A 14,810-nucleotide genomic window follows, 5' to 3' on the forward strand; every position below is an offset into this window, starting at 1 on the left:
TGCTATCCAAGGAGCTCTCAAGAATCTCCTCCAGCACCACAATTCAAAAGCATCAATTCTTTGACATGCAGCCTTCTCTATGATCCAACTCTCACATCCATACACGACTAGTGGAAAGCCATAGCTTTGACTACATGAACCTTCATCAGAAAAGTGATGTCTTTGCTTTTTAATATACTGTTTAGATTGGCCATAGCTTTCCTTCCAAGGAGCAAGTATCTTTTAATTTCATGGATGCAGTCACCATCTACAGTGATTTTGGATCCCAAAAATATAAAGTCTGTCACTTATTTTCAGATTCTATTTGCCATAAGAGAGAGGACTGTATGCTGTGATTTTAGTTCTCTGAATGTTGAGATTCAAGCCAGCTTTTATTTTTTTTAAATTTTAATTGGAGGCTAAGTACTTCACAATATTGTGGTGGCTTTTGCCATACATTGACATGAATCCTCCATGGGTGTACATGTGTTTCCCATCCTGAACCCCCCTCGCACCTCCCTCCCCATCCCATCCCTCTGGGTCATCCCAGTGCACCAGCCCTGAGCACCCTGTCTCATGCATCGGACCTGGACTGGCGATCTATTTCACATATGGTAATATACATGTTTAAATGCTATTCTCTCAGATCAAGCCAGCTTTTTCACTCTTCTCTTTCACCCTCATCAAGAGGCTCTTTAGTTCCTCTTCACTTTCTGCCACTAGAGTGGTATTATCTGCATATCTGATTCACTTTCCTAAGGAGCAATAACTATGGTAACATAGCTATATTTTCCTTCCCACCTATCAGAAAGATCAGTAGCTGTAACTGATAGTTTTCTTTAGTGAAAACCAGTCCTGGTGCATTTAAACAAATAGTTGAATATTCCAGGGAACAATAATGCTATAAGTCGAATATTTTTATTCATACATATTTTCTTTGGAGTAGTGGATATCTGAAGAATATTTAGACTTTCACACTCACACATGTACACATGGAGGAGAGAGAAAGAAATAATCATACTTTTCAAAGATCAGGCACTGTTTCAATATTGGCTTGGCCAAAATGTTCGTTCGAGTTCTTCCATCAGATGTGGCAGAAAACCTGAACGAATCTTTCTGGCCAACTTAATATCTGTTGTTTCACTTAATGTTATCACCAATATATTATTTCAGTATTATAGTCCCTGTTTTAAAGATGAGCGTACAGAGACGACAGATTACTCACATAAAATCGTGTAACTTAGAAGACTATTTCAAATATGTTTGACTTCCAAGTTTATTGCTTTTTTTTTTTAATCAACTAAACCATCCTTTTTTCACTATAGTTTGTTGAAGACAAAAACCATGCAATGAATAAAGCTATCATTTTCGGTCTTCCAATAATGTTATTGATCAGGTATTTAACAGTTGCTGGACGCTGAATCATATAGTCCACTATGAGAAGACATTCTATTTTATTATCTTTAACAAATTCAACATATTTAATAAAGTAAGATTGATAATCAGATCCTGACTCCATCATTTGTCAACTAAATTAACAATTAAAAGCATGAACTCTGGAATCAGATTCACTGAGTGGGTTCCTCAAACTCTCCCTGCCCCAGTTTTCCCATCTGTGAGATTAATACAGTGCTTTGTCAGAGGGAAGCTGTGTAGAGGAAATGGAGTAATACCTAAAATATTTAGTACAGGGTTTGTTACATAATTTGCACTCCCTCCATAAAATTAACTCATTTTTTATTATTAAATAGAAAATTGCTCACTTGTTTGAAACCCTTTCTTCTAATAGCTTTCTTTATTTTTCCATTATTGCATTTATTACTGTTTAGATAGAATACCCTTACAATTTTAGTTATTTAAATAAAACTTATGTTTCCTGTGACACTATAAACTGTTTTTAAAAAAGTGAAAAGTGAACTCCTTCAGTTGCGTCCGACTCTTTGCAACCCCATGGACTGTAAGCTGCCAGGCTCCTCTGTTCATGGGATATTCCAGGCAAGAATAATAGAGTGGGTTGCCATTTCCTTCTCCAAGGGATCTTCCCAACCCAGGGATCAAACCTGGGTCTCCTGAATTGCAGGCAGACTTCTTACTATCTGAGCCACCTAGAAATCCTTTTTAAGTAAGTGCCATAAGGTCAGATGTAATGTTTGAAAGCAATTGTTTCTCCATTACCTAGCCTGGTACATAGTCAGGGTTTCCTAAAACATAGGTATGTGATAGGTAGAATATAGATAGAAGTATAGAGAACTCTTACAAAGTGGGAACTACAATTAAAATCTTATGATGTGAAAAGAATTAGACATCATGTTAACATATTGATGGTATCATAAGTGTGTATAATTTATTCATGTGTAATAAATCTGTTTTTATTTTCTTAGAAAATTTCATCTGGAAATGTTCAGAATAAATCAGACAAGAAAGAAGGATTTTAACCTCCTGAAATTGATCAGTTGTTCAATTTTGCAACTTTGCTCCTGTATTCTCTTTCTTGTTGAAAACTTAGACCTCACTTTGAGATTAACACCCTCAACAGCCTGTCACTTTGCCAATCTGCCAATCTCGCACTTTCTGGTTAACATTTTGTTTAAAAAGGTCATTTCCTTGTCCAACTTATTTGAAGAGTATAATGTGATTACACCCCTGGTAACTCAAGGTTTTGTTCTTGCTGCTCTCTGTGACCATTACGTCCATATGATTACCTACTTTTCATGTAGTTTCACGTATTTGTCATTAGTTAAGTCCAAAATGCATACTTACGTGGCTACCTTTGCCTATATATGTGATTTTGCATAGATTTGTATACGGCATTACAGTTGTTTTCTGCAGAGCTGGTGACATGGAGCAACATTATGGTGTCTTGCCACTTTGTAACTACTAAGATGAAGTGAAATTGTTATTTATCATAGATGATATTGGAACTCCAAAATATGGATAAAAATATATGGTAATCTCAAAAAATTGCATTTTTTCAAATGAATTTTTCATCTTTTTAATATTTGAAAATCAGAAAAATATCCCTGCTTTTTAATGCTCTTATGAATATGGTACTTCCTGGGAAGAATGAATAGTAAAATTGAACTATTGTCTCTCCTATATGTTTGTGATTCTTCATTTGAACTGCCAAATAAATACAAAGAATATAAAGAATACCAAAGTTTAATTACTGCATATTTTTCTTTATTCATAAGCATGAAGAATCACTACCTGAAAAATCTGAATGGCTCATATTTAATTATCTTTTTACTATGGGATATTGTTAACGTGATTTTAGTTTGTTTTACTTGAATAATACAATAAAATATTATAAAATGTTTAAGAATATTCAGTCCAGAGTCAAGAGTACTATTTATATCAGTGATTTATTTAAAATCTTTGCTCTGAAGCCTTGATTCCTTACTTTAAGACTCCTCTATCTCACATTCTACAAGTAGATGTTCAATGGAAATTTAATTGTTGAATAAATTTTCCTGAGTATTAAAGAAATATGATACTCATTATTGAGTTTCAAAAATCAGAATGCATGTAAAAGTAGTCATTGATTTGGAAATTGCATCATAGTCAAAATTATTGTTTCTTTTGATGATCTTGGGTTGAGTAATCTATTGCAAATCTAGATTTTTCCTAGAAAAATTCCTCTATTTGAGTACCTTAATGGAAGCTTGTTTACCTAGGCAGGACTATTTTGAGGGAAAGTTTACTCTTATTTCACAGCTCAACTGATAGAGATTTTTTTTTTTCATTTATTTTTATTATTTGGAGGCTAATTACTTTACAATATTGTAGTGGTTTTTGCCATACATTGACATGAATCAGCCATGGATTTACATGTGTTCCCCATTCCACTCCCCCCTCCCACCTCCCTCCCCATCCCATCCTTCTGGGTCATCCCAGTGCACCAGCCCTGAGCATTTGTCTCATGCATCCAACCTGGGCTGGCGATCTGTTTCACCCTTGATAGTATACTTGTTTCAATGCTATTCTCTCAGAACATCCCACCCTCGCCTTCTCCCACAGATATTTTTAGAAATTATCTGATAAAATATCTGATAAAAATATATTCACGATCATGTGTTAACTTACTCAACACAAAATTATTAAGGTTTGTCCAAAGGTAGAAACTGTAGGTTTTAAAAATAATTAAATATACACCCACCTCCATGTTTATTTATGAAAAACTTCATATTTATTTGCCATAAGAATTTCTAGGATAAAGGAAACAGTTAATGAATTTTTTAAAAAAAAATTGTTTTATGAAGAGATAGAAAAATTAATTCTAAGAATTTTAGGAAAGAGCTAGACTTTGGAAACTGAGTAGAATTTCAAAAAGCTAGTGGATGGTTGCAAAGGCATTTTCTAAAGAAAGAGGCAATAACAAGCAATTGATGGAAGGAGAATAGCTTGATCATGCCTGGGACATTGATAATGGATAGAAAACTAAGAAATAGTACACAGGATCACATGAGGTGGGATGAGAATGTGTTGCTAATATATGTAGGATTAAATTTGTTGCTCCTTGGAAGGAAAGTTATGACCAACCTAGACAGTGCATTAAAAGCAGAGACATTACTTTGCCAACAGAGGTCCATCTAGTCAAGGCTATGGTTTTTCCAGTGGTCATATATGGGTGTGAGAGTTGGACTATAAAGAAAGCTGAGCACAAAATTGATGCTTTTGAACTGTGGTGTTGGAGAAGACTCTTGAGAGTCCCTTGGACTGCAAGGAGATCCAACCAGTCCATCTTAAAGGATATCAGTCTTGGGTGTTCATTGGAAAGACTGATGTTGAAGCTGAAACTCCAATACTTGGGCCACCTCATGTGAAGAGCTGACTCATTTGAAAAGACCCTGATACTGGGAAAGATTGAGGGCAGGAGGAGAAGGGGATGACAGAGGATGAGATGGTTGGATAGAACCACCAACTCAAACAACATGGGTTTGAGGAAACTCTGGGAGTTGGTGATGTACAGGGAGGCCTAGCGTGCTGCAGTCCATGGGGTCGCAAAGAGTCGGACACAACTGAGCACCTGAACTGAACTGAACTGAAATCTGTTATAGATCGGAACCTTAAATACTTTCAAACTTGAATAGTGACAAGAAGGGTTTAAGACTGCCATTGTTTGTTATGTTTCTGAGATAAGAATTCTGTGAATAACAATGAATTCTTTTAGCCAAGGTAGAGAGTGACTACAGGAGTAGCCACCAATGTTAATCTGGCAAATGATAGTCCCCTTCCCAGAGTACTTTTTTTTTTTTTTTCATTTATTTTTATTAGTTGGAGGCTAATTACTTTACAATATTGTAGTGGTTTTTGTCATACATTGACATGAATCAGCCATGGATTTACATGTATTCCCCATCCCGATCCCCCCTCCCACCTCCCTCTCTACCCGATCCCTCTGGGTCTTCCCAGTGCACCAGCCCCGAGCACTTGTCTCATGCATCCAACCTGGGCTGGTGATCTGTTTCACCATAGATAATATACATGTTTCGATGCTGTTCTCTTGAAACATCCCACCCTCACCTTCTCCCACCCCAGACTACTTTTATTCCTCACTAAGATGTGTAGTTCTTTGCTTTCATCTGGGGATACACTTTACAAAAAATATATTATATGAATTGGTAATTTGCATGTGTGCTAAGTCTCTGCAATTGTGTCCGACTCTTTGCTACCCTGTGGACTATAGCCAGCCAGGGTCGTCTGTCCATGAATTCTCCAGGCAAGAATACTGAAGTGGTTACTGTGCCTTCCTCTGTGATATCTTCCCAACCCAGGGGTTGAACCTGAGTCTCCTTCAGCTCCGGCATTGCAGGTAAAGTTTTTACTGCTGAGCCACCAGGGAAGCCCAGTAGGTCATTTATCCCCTGTTTATCTTTGCTGTCACTTTAGCTCCCTATTTATTTACAGATTTAGTGTTGTGTTGACAAGTTCCTTCTTGTCAAGATCCTAAGATGTATTGCTATGAATCACCTTTGTCTTCCAAACCACTGAACAAAAGCTGAGTTCCACTAATCTCTCAGGGGGAAAAAAATTTAAAAAGCTATTATTTATGGTATTTTTCTCATAACAGTCCAAGCAAACTAAGACAATAATCCACACAATAATAAGGTGTCTAGAGTTCACTAGAAGACAATACATGGAAGAATATATACTGTTTGATTCCAGTCATGTGAAATTCAGAAACCGACACAAGGGCTCTACAGTGACACAAATGATCACATCATCATCACATCATGTAGTCGCTCAGTTGTGTCCGACTCTGCCACCCCATGGTCTGCCAGGCTTCTCTGCCCATGGGATTCTCCAGGCAAGAATGCTGGAGTGGGTTGTCAGTTCCTTCTCCAGGGGATCTTCCTGACCCAGGGACTGAACCCAGGTCTCCCACATTGCAGACAGGTTCTTCACCATCTGAGCGACCAGGGAAGCCCATTAAAAGTGACGATGCAGCTAACTTGAGGAAGGAGGTGAGATGTGGTCTGAAGTAGTGTTCATCTTCTCCTTGCTTTCGAAGCAGGTCTTATAAGTTTGCTTACTGTTAGACTTTAACAATTCATTTGACTGTACATGTTTGTGCTGTGTACATTTTGCATGTGTGTATTAAAATTCACTATAAAGATTAAATATATATAAAAAATGATCCTAGTCTTCAAAGAAGAAAAGCTTCATTCCAATATCAAAGCATTCTGTTTGTAGAACACAGAGCATATCGATTTGCTAGGACTGCCATACCACACGCTGGGAGGCTCAAACCAGAGAGATGGATTTTCTCCTAGTTTGGAGGCTATAGATTCAAGATCAAAGTGTCAGTAGGGTTGGTTTCATTCTGAAGCCTCTGTCTGGCTTCTTGCCTCTTGCCAATGCCTGTCGTTCCCCTGTGTCTGCTGTATCCTCTGTGAGTTTCTATGTACTAATCTCCATTTTTTTTTTTTTTTTCAAAAAGTAATAAAGACAGCAGTCATCTTGGGTTGGGACCCACTCATATGAACTCATGACACTTTAGTTTCTTCTTTAAAGGTGCTATCTCCAAACTCAGACGTATTCTGAAGTACTGACAGTAGAGATTTTGATATGTGGATTATAAAGGAACACAATTCAACCCATAAGACTGAGTAAGGTGGTAACACATTATGACACAGAGTTATGATAATGGTGTGGAAGAAATTGCATTAAGCTAATAGTATGGCAAATATAATGTAGTATGAGCATCCACGGCAGACATCAATACCATAGTGTGGATTTCCCGATGTAAGAAGAAAAATACTGAGACTGAAGGTTGGGTCCCATGGTAAATCTGCACTGGGCCCGGTTGTTATTTCTCCAGAGAACTCATGTATTGAGAATAATTATCTTAAAAAGTAATTATTTCACCCTCACTTGTTTGTGCAATCTCTTAGGAAAACAGTGTCAACCTACAAATGATATAAATTCTGCCTTTTCATTGCTCAGAAGAGCCATTGATATTCTTTCTGAAGACAGTTCTTCCCCCATTGGTAGATAGATTTCTTTATTCTATGTGTATTTATAACCATCAAAAGCCTACTTATTTGTTCAATCATGTATGATATCAACATTAGACTTATGATTTATAAATAACTAGATGGAAAAAAAATAAATGCCAATGACCAGAAAAGTGCAGACTTTTAGTGTATATAGATGAAGTCTACATAGAGAAGCACACACTAATATTTTAGTTATTGTTAGTATGAGTTTGTTTTGGTTTTTTTTTTTTCTTCTATTTCTTGCCAAAACAGAAGTCAGCTCTAGCTTCCTCAAGCAAAAAATAAACTGTTTTGGAAACACATGGCCTTGCAGATTAATATGTAGCCAGAATACCAGGCATAAAGGAAAAACCCAAGGAGTCTGGAGATCAGTCAGCTCAGATTTCATAGAGTCAGTCTTCCTTTGCAGGTTCAGTCTGACCTTTAAGTCACACTGCAATCAATTTAATGCAAAAATAGTTTTCATTCAAGTGACCACCTTAAGTCACTAACTGACTCATGTAAGATATCTGCGGGCCAGCATTTGATTTCTGCATATTCTTCTTTGAACCAAGAATCTTGGCCCTCAGATTTCACAGTGAAACCAGAACTGAGACCAGGAAGAGAGAATTTTCATCACTGCCAACTCCAAGCAGTGGGAAACTCTCTATAAAATATCCTAATGGGATGCTAATGGCTGGAGAATTTAAAAGCTGGCCAACTGTCAGAATATAATTACGTATGTATTTTTTAACAAAGTGAAGGAAAATTCCAGCTATTCACCTAGAAAGTTCTCATTCTATTGAGTCTGAAAAAGTTGGAAAGCATAAAACTTGCCCAACTCAATTATTTTGTATTCTCCAGTAAGCAATTGATTATGTGAAAATTATCCAAAAAGAATTATGTCTTTTGGGAAAATATTGTCCTTTGATACCATACTCTTTTCTCTTTTTAAACTCTTTCTCACCTGTTTATATAATTAGATATAAAGATAAACAAACTTGACTGTGATATTTGAAGATGGTTATGCACATAAAACATATTTTTCAAGCAGAAAGACTAGGGCAGAAAAAGAGAAGGAGAAAGTGGATAAAGAAACAAGTGAGAGAAGCACAATTAGTAGGGAAGTGAAAAATAGGGAAATAAAACATAATGGAGGGCCATGTCAAAAATGGAAGAGATTCTTTGAATACCACAAGATTTCAGTGCCAGACTGAGATTGTGTTTAGTGAGAATGAGCAAGAGTTGAAATGGTGTAATAAAAAAGAGAAGGAAAATAAATTGGTGAGAAAGTCATTAGTGACATAGTAATATTAATTTTTCCACTTTATTGTAATCCAATATAAATGTAAAGGTCAATATCTCATGGATGAAATTATGAGAAGAAACTTCACCCCAGAGACTGAGTTCATTCTCCTTGGACTAACTAGTACCCAGGAATTGCAGATTTTCTTCTTTGCTCTGTTTTTCACCATTTATATGGTCACAGTGGCAGGAAATCTTGGCATGATTGTCCTCATCAGGGTCAATGCCCGCCTCCACACCCCCATGTACTTTTTCCTGAGCCATTTATCCTTTGTAGATCTGTGTTTCTCTTCCAATGTGACTCCAAAGATGTTGGGAATTTTCTTATCAGAGAGGAAAACCATTTCTTATACAGCTTGTACGGTTCAGTGTTACTTTTTTATTGCCTTGGTCCATGTAGAGATCTACACCCTGGCTGTCATGGCCTTTGATCGGAACATGGCCATTTGCAATCCCCTGCTTTATGGCAGCAAAATGTCTAAGAGTGTGTGCACATCCCTCATCACGGTGCCTTATGTATATGGAGCGCTCACTGGGCTGATGGAGACCATGTGGACCTACAACCTAGCCTTCTGTGGTCGCAATGAAATTAATCACTTCTACTGTGCTGACCCACCGCTGATTAAGCTGGCTTGTTCTGACACCTACAACAAAGAACTGTCCATGTTTGTTGTGGCTGGTTTTAACTTCACTTGTTCTCTCCTCATCATCCTCATTTCTTACATCTACATTTTTCCTGCCACGTTGAGGATTCGTTCCACAGAAGGCAGGCGCAAAGCTTTCTCCACCTGTGGCTCCCATCTGACAGCTGTCTCCATCTTCTACACAACTCTTTTCTTCATGCATCTTAGACCCCCTTCAGAGGAGTCCGTGCAGCAGGGGAGAATGGTGGCTGTGTGTTACACCACCGTGATCCCCATGATGAACCCCGTGATCCACAGTCTGAGGAACAAGGATGTGAAAGAAGCTTTGATGAAAGAACTGCTCAGCAGGAAACTGCTTTCTATTAATAAATGAATTCAGTGCTAATGTTCTTAAGACTTTTTATTTTCTATAGACAATGACTTCTTCCTACTGCTTAGTTCAGTAATTTGTCCAAATATATATCCACTTCTTGAAGAGATGGGGGAAATTTCCATGGAGAAAATCTTGCTAAAATATATTTGAGTATCCATGTCAATAGACAAGAATCTTGAATTCTCCAAGAAACCTTTGCTTGCCCAGACCCAAAAGTAAGAACTCATACATTGAGGAATCAATGTCAGTGAAAAAGTTAGTTTATATCTTGGAGAATAAAAATATTAATCCTAGAATAGTATTTTCTTTTGGGAAGGAATTGGTCATTGTTTTAGACTGTCTCTTAATGGTGATTTACTATAAAATGTAGGTGATAACTTTCAAAATTTATTTCTGCTCAACTTTACTAAATAAGCATGCCTTCCTTACCACTGGAAATGAACACTTGAACTTTCAAAAAGGGGAAAATGCCCTCCTAACCTTGCCTGAGTTCTTTTGACTATGATTAAGTTTACACAGATACATAAAGAGGAGAGAGAAAAAAAAAAAAAAAAACTCATATGTGCAGAGATCTCACCCAAAGTGACAAAAGCAAATTGTTTATTTATCAGTTCCAGACAAAGACAATTATTTGTGAATATTTTACAAAACAAAGGGACTCCTGCTTGGGGTTGTGATCTAATGAAAGTCACAGCTGGTTTACAGTTTTTTTAACTTGAATTCTCTAACTCTGGTGATAAGGATGATTTCTATCTTCTTGGTATTCAGAAGTTACCCTCACAGGTGAGATTCATTTTCCACCTTTGAGGAAAAGTGGAGGGCTAGAATGTGTTTTTAATTATTTTTCAATAGGTGTTTCTCAAGTAAATTTAATTCAAAATAATCAATAAGCCATTGCAGTTTATCTTGCTGTGACCTTTTCTGAACCTTCATGAACTCATTCAGTCAATAGTATGTCTCAATCCTTTACACTTATCCATCAGCTCAGCACTATACCCTGCTCCCATCAGCACTCCCTTTAGCCTGAAACACACAAGAGACATGGTCTTCAGAAAATCACACTTTTCTCCCATGATCTATATCTGGCTCCCCCCCATCTCTGCCTTGGGACTTTTGGGGGGAGGGGGGAACAAGATTAATTGGGCAAGTGTTACCTAAAAGTCTATGTAAAGAAATATACGTAGATATGCATAGCTCCCTTGGACTTGAGGCATCAAATTCTAATTTCTCCTACAGAAACCCCCGATAAGGAAATGCCAATCCACTCCAGTATTTTTGCCTGGAGAATTTCATGGACAGAGGACCCTGGTGAGCTACAGTCCATGTGATCGCAAAGAAGTGGGACACGGCTGAGGAATTAACTCACACACACACAGAGATAAAATGTGACTTGATAGTCAGTCCAGTTTAGTCACTCAGTCGTGTCTGACTTTTTGCGACCCCATGGTCTGCAGCACGCCAGGCTTCCCTGTCCATCATCAACTCCCAGAGATTGCTCAGACTCATGTGTATCAAGTCGGTGACGCCATCCAATCATCTCATCCTCTGTTGCCCCCTTCTCCTCCCGCATTCAATCTTTCCCAGCATCAGGGTTTTTTCAGATGAATCAGCTCTTTGCATCAGGTGGCCAAAGTATTGGAGTTTCAGTTTCTGCATGTCCTTCCAATGACTTTTCAGGACTGATCTCCTTTAGGATGGACTGGTTGGATCTTCTTGCAGTCCAAGGGACTCTCAGGAGTCTTCCCCAACACCACAGTTCAAAAGCATCAATTCTTTGGCATTCAGTTTTCTTGATAATACACATGTCTAAAACTATTAGATCAACCCATGTTGCAAAAATCATATCTATAATAATATAATATAATAGCATAATTTATTATATATAACAATAATAATAATACTTCACATTTGAATGGTGGTGGTGGTGGTTTAGTCGCTAAGTCATGTCCAACTCTTGTGACCCCATGGACTGTAGCCCACCAGGCTCTTCTGTCCATGGGATTTTCCAGGCAAGAATACTGGAGTGGATTGCCATTTCCTTCTCCAGGGGATCTTCCTGACCCAGGAATCGAACCCAGGAATTGAACCCAGGTCTCCTGCATTGTAGGCAGATTCTTTACCTACTGAGCTATGAGGGAAGCAAACCACACAGTCCTTTACCTTATCTCACTTTGTTTCACAGAATATTAAGAGTAGAAAATACTTATTTTCAATGGAAACCCCATGGAAATGAAATTATTTTTCCTGTTTAGAGGCAAAGATACTGCAATTCAAATCTCATAGTGATGAGAGATAGTCAAATCGAGCACTACCACTTCCAAGAATGTAGACTTGTGTTTTATACATGTTGAGGCCAACGGGTTGCCTTAAGGTAAGCTAGACTTTAAATATAATCATCTGATGGAATATAAGAGGCCAGTTATAAGGTTCACACAAAGCAAGAAGCTAGAATAGACATTAAATTGAGGAAATTAAGATTGCTGTAGGACTATAACCTCTACAGAGATATAGAGTCAACAATAACAACAGCAACAACAAAATCAAAGCAACTTACTTAGGCTTTGACTAATGGACAAACTAAAGATAATCTATTATGGAAACCACCCCCCCCAAAAAAAATGTCAATTCATTTTTCATTTTGGGTTTAGATTTAAAATGCCTTCATGAACTGTCAAATTCATTTGAAATGAATTTAAGGTGTTCCTAGTTTAGAATAAGCTTTGTGGGACTGAAAAAACATAAATATCGGACAGAGAAAAGAATTATCAACCATTCAAATATGAAGGAACTTCCATAGATAAAGTCCTTGTTCATGCGAATTTCCAGAAAAATAGAAAAAGGAAAAAAAAAAAGGAAGGTTACTCAACTTCAGATATTGAATTTACTTTATACAAGTTATTAAAAAATACATTTAATATTTGAAAGAAATAAAGGTTAACATTAAAGCCATGGGACTATAAAGATTAAAATGGACAACTAGAACTTGTGAAGAAACTTCTTAACTACAACTGAGTACAGGGTAAACAAGGGTTTTCCTGGTGACTCAGAAGGCAAAGAATCTGCTTACAATGCAAGAGACCCAGGTTCAATCCCTGGGTTGGGAAGATCCCCTGGAGAAGGAAATGGTAACCCACTCCCATATCCTTGCTGGAGAATTCCATGGACAGAAGATCCTGGTGAGCTACAGTCCATAGGGTCACAAAGAGTCAGATATGACTGAGAGATTAACATTTAGCACAAGGAAAACAAAATCCATGAATGAAAACAAACTTGTGACTGCTTGTGACTGCTGCTGGTGCTGCTAAGTCCCTTCAGTCGTGTCCGACTCTGTGCGACCCTGTAGACGGCAGCCCACCCAGGCCTTCTGTCCACAGGATTCTCCTGGCAAGAGCACTGGAGTGGGCTGCCATTTCCTTCTCCAAACTTGTGACTAAATATACATAAATACAGACCATATGGAACAACAGTATAAATGTGGCTAGCTCAAAGAAAGAATTGTTTACTGAAAATAATAACAAATTATAAAGACAGAGGAAGAGATGATAACTAAACGGTCTTTATTTTGCATTTTTAAAGCAGAACAAACATTGCATGTCTTCAGAGTTTATTAAGCTTAGTGTGGGTGTTAGAATAACAAACAATACTAGTGAAAGACCAAACATAGTATAGTTTGCAAAAACATCAGAAGGTATATTAATAGACAATCCCTGTATAGTGCTGCTTATATGCCAAAGAATCATCAACATATATTTTACAGATATTTTCCCCAGATATTTATAGATATTATGTCAATGATCATTGGAACAACTGAGACAGGTGATGTTATTGTCTCAGATTTGTACTTGGGAAAACCTGAAACAACCATCTATTAAATGACTTGCCACACGTTACAGGTATTAAGTGGCAGAGCTGGAAATATTAATGTGATTTAAGTCTAGTTCATTATAGAATGTTAGAATATTACCCAAGTAATTCATGGAAGTGAATGAAAAAAAGCAAATCATGAACAGGTTCTCACCAAAGATATGTTCAAGAAACCAAGTAACATGTCAGTTCATTTCAGTTTAGTTGCTCAGTTGTGTCTGACTTTTTGCGACCTCATGGACTGCAGCACGCCAGGCTTCCCTGTCCATCAACAACTCCCGGAGCTTACTCAAACTCACATCCATCAAGTTGGTGATGTCATCCAACCATTTCATCCTCTGTTGTCCTCTTCTCCACCTGGCTTCAATCTTTTCCAGCATCGGGTCTTTTAAAATGAGTCTGTTCTTTGCATCAGGTGGCCAAAGTATTGGAGTTTCATCTTCAGCATCAGGTCTTCCAATGACTACTCAGGACTGATTTCCTTTATGAAGGACTGGCTGTGTCTCCTTGCAGTCCAAGGTACCCTCAAGAGTCTTCTCCAATACCACAGTTCAAAAGAATCAGTTCTTCCACAAGTAACATGGCACGTATCCTCAAATTCAATGGTGATTTGTTCAGTTCAGTTCAGTTCAGTTGCTCAGTCATGTCCAACTCTTTGCGACCCCATGAATTGCAGCACACCAGGCCTCCGTGTCCATCACAAACTTCTGAAGTTTACTCAAACTCATGCCCATCGAGTCAGGGATGCCATACAGCCATCTCATCCTCTGTCGCCCCCTTCTCCACCTGCCCCCAATCCCTCCAAGCAACAGGGTCTTTTCCAGTGAGTCAAGGCTTTTCATGAGGTTGCCAAAGTATTGAGTTTCAGCTTCAGCATCAGTCCTTCCAATGAACACCCAGGACTTATCTCCTTCAGGATGGACTGTTTGGATCCCCTTGCAGTCCAAGGGATTCTCAAGAGTCTTTTCCAACACCACAGTTCAAAAGCATCAATTTTTCAGTGCTCAGCTTTCTTCACAGTCCAACTCTCACATCCATACATGACCACTGGAAAAACGATAGCATTGACCAGACAGACCTCTGTTGGCAAAGTAATGTCTCTGCTTTTTAATATACTGTCTAGGTTGGTCATAACTTTCCTTCCAAGGAGTAAGTGTCTTTTAATTT

General features: G+C 37.9%; 1 protein-coding gene across 1 annotated transcript; it reads left to right on the plus strand.

Annotated features, from left to right (window-relative positions):
* Positions 1 to 8,834: 8,834 nt before the first annotated feature.
* On the plus strand, positions 8,835 to 9,779 carry LOC122703102 (olfactory receptor 5M8-like). The gene has a single exon (XM_043917187.1). It carries the CDS (start codon positions 8,835 to 8,837, stop codon positions 9,777 to 9,779), a length of 945 nt encoding a protein of 314 aa, XP_043773122.1.
* Positions 9,780 to 14,810: the final 5,031 nt, after the last annotated feature.

This window comes from Cervus elaphus, chromosome 1, assembly GCF_910594005.1.
Source record: "Cervus elaphus chromosome 1, mCerEla1.1, whole genome shotgun sequence".
Taxonomy (NCBI): Eukaryota; Metazoa; Chordata; class Mammalia; order Artiodactyla; family Cervidae; genus Cervus; species Cervus elaphus.

What these genes read in the sequence shown, in the direction of transcription:
- LOC122703102 (XM_043917187.1), top strand. Translation starts at nt 8,835, where the DNA reads ATGAGAAGAAACTTCACCCCAGAGACTGAGTTCATTCTCCTTGGACTA.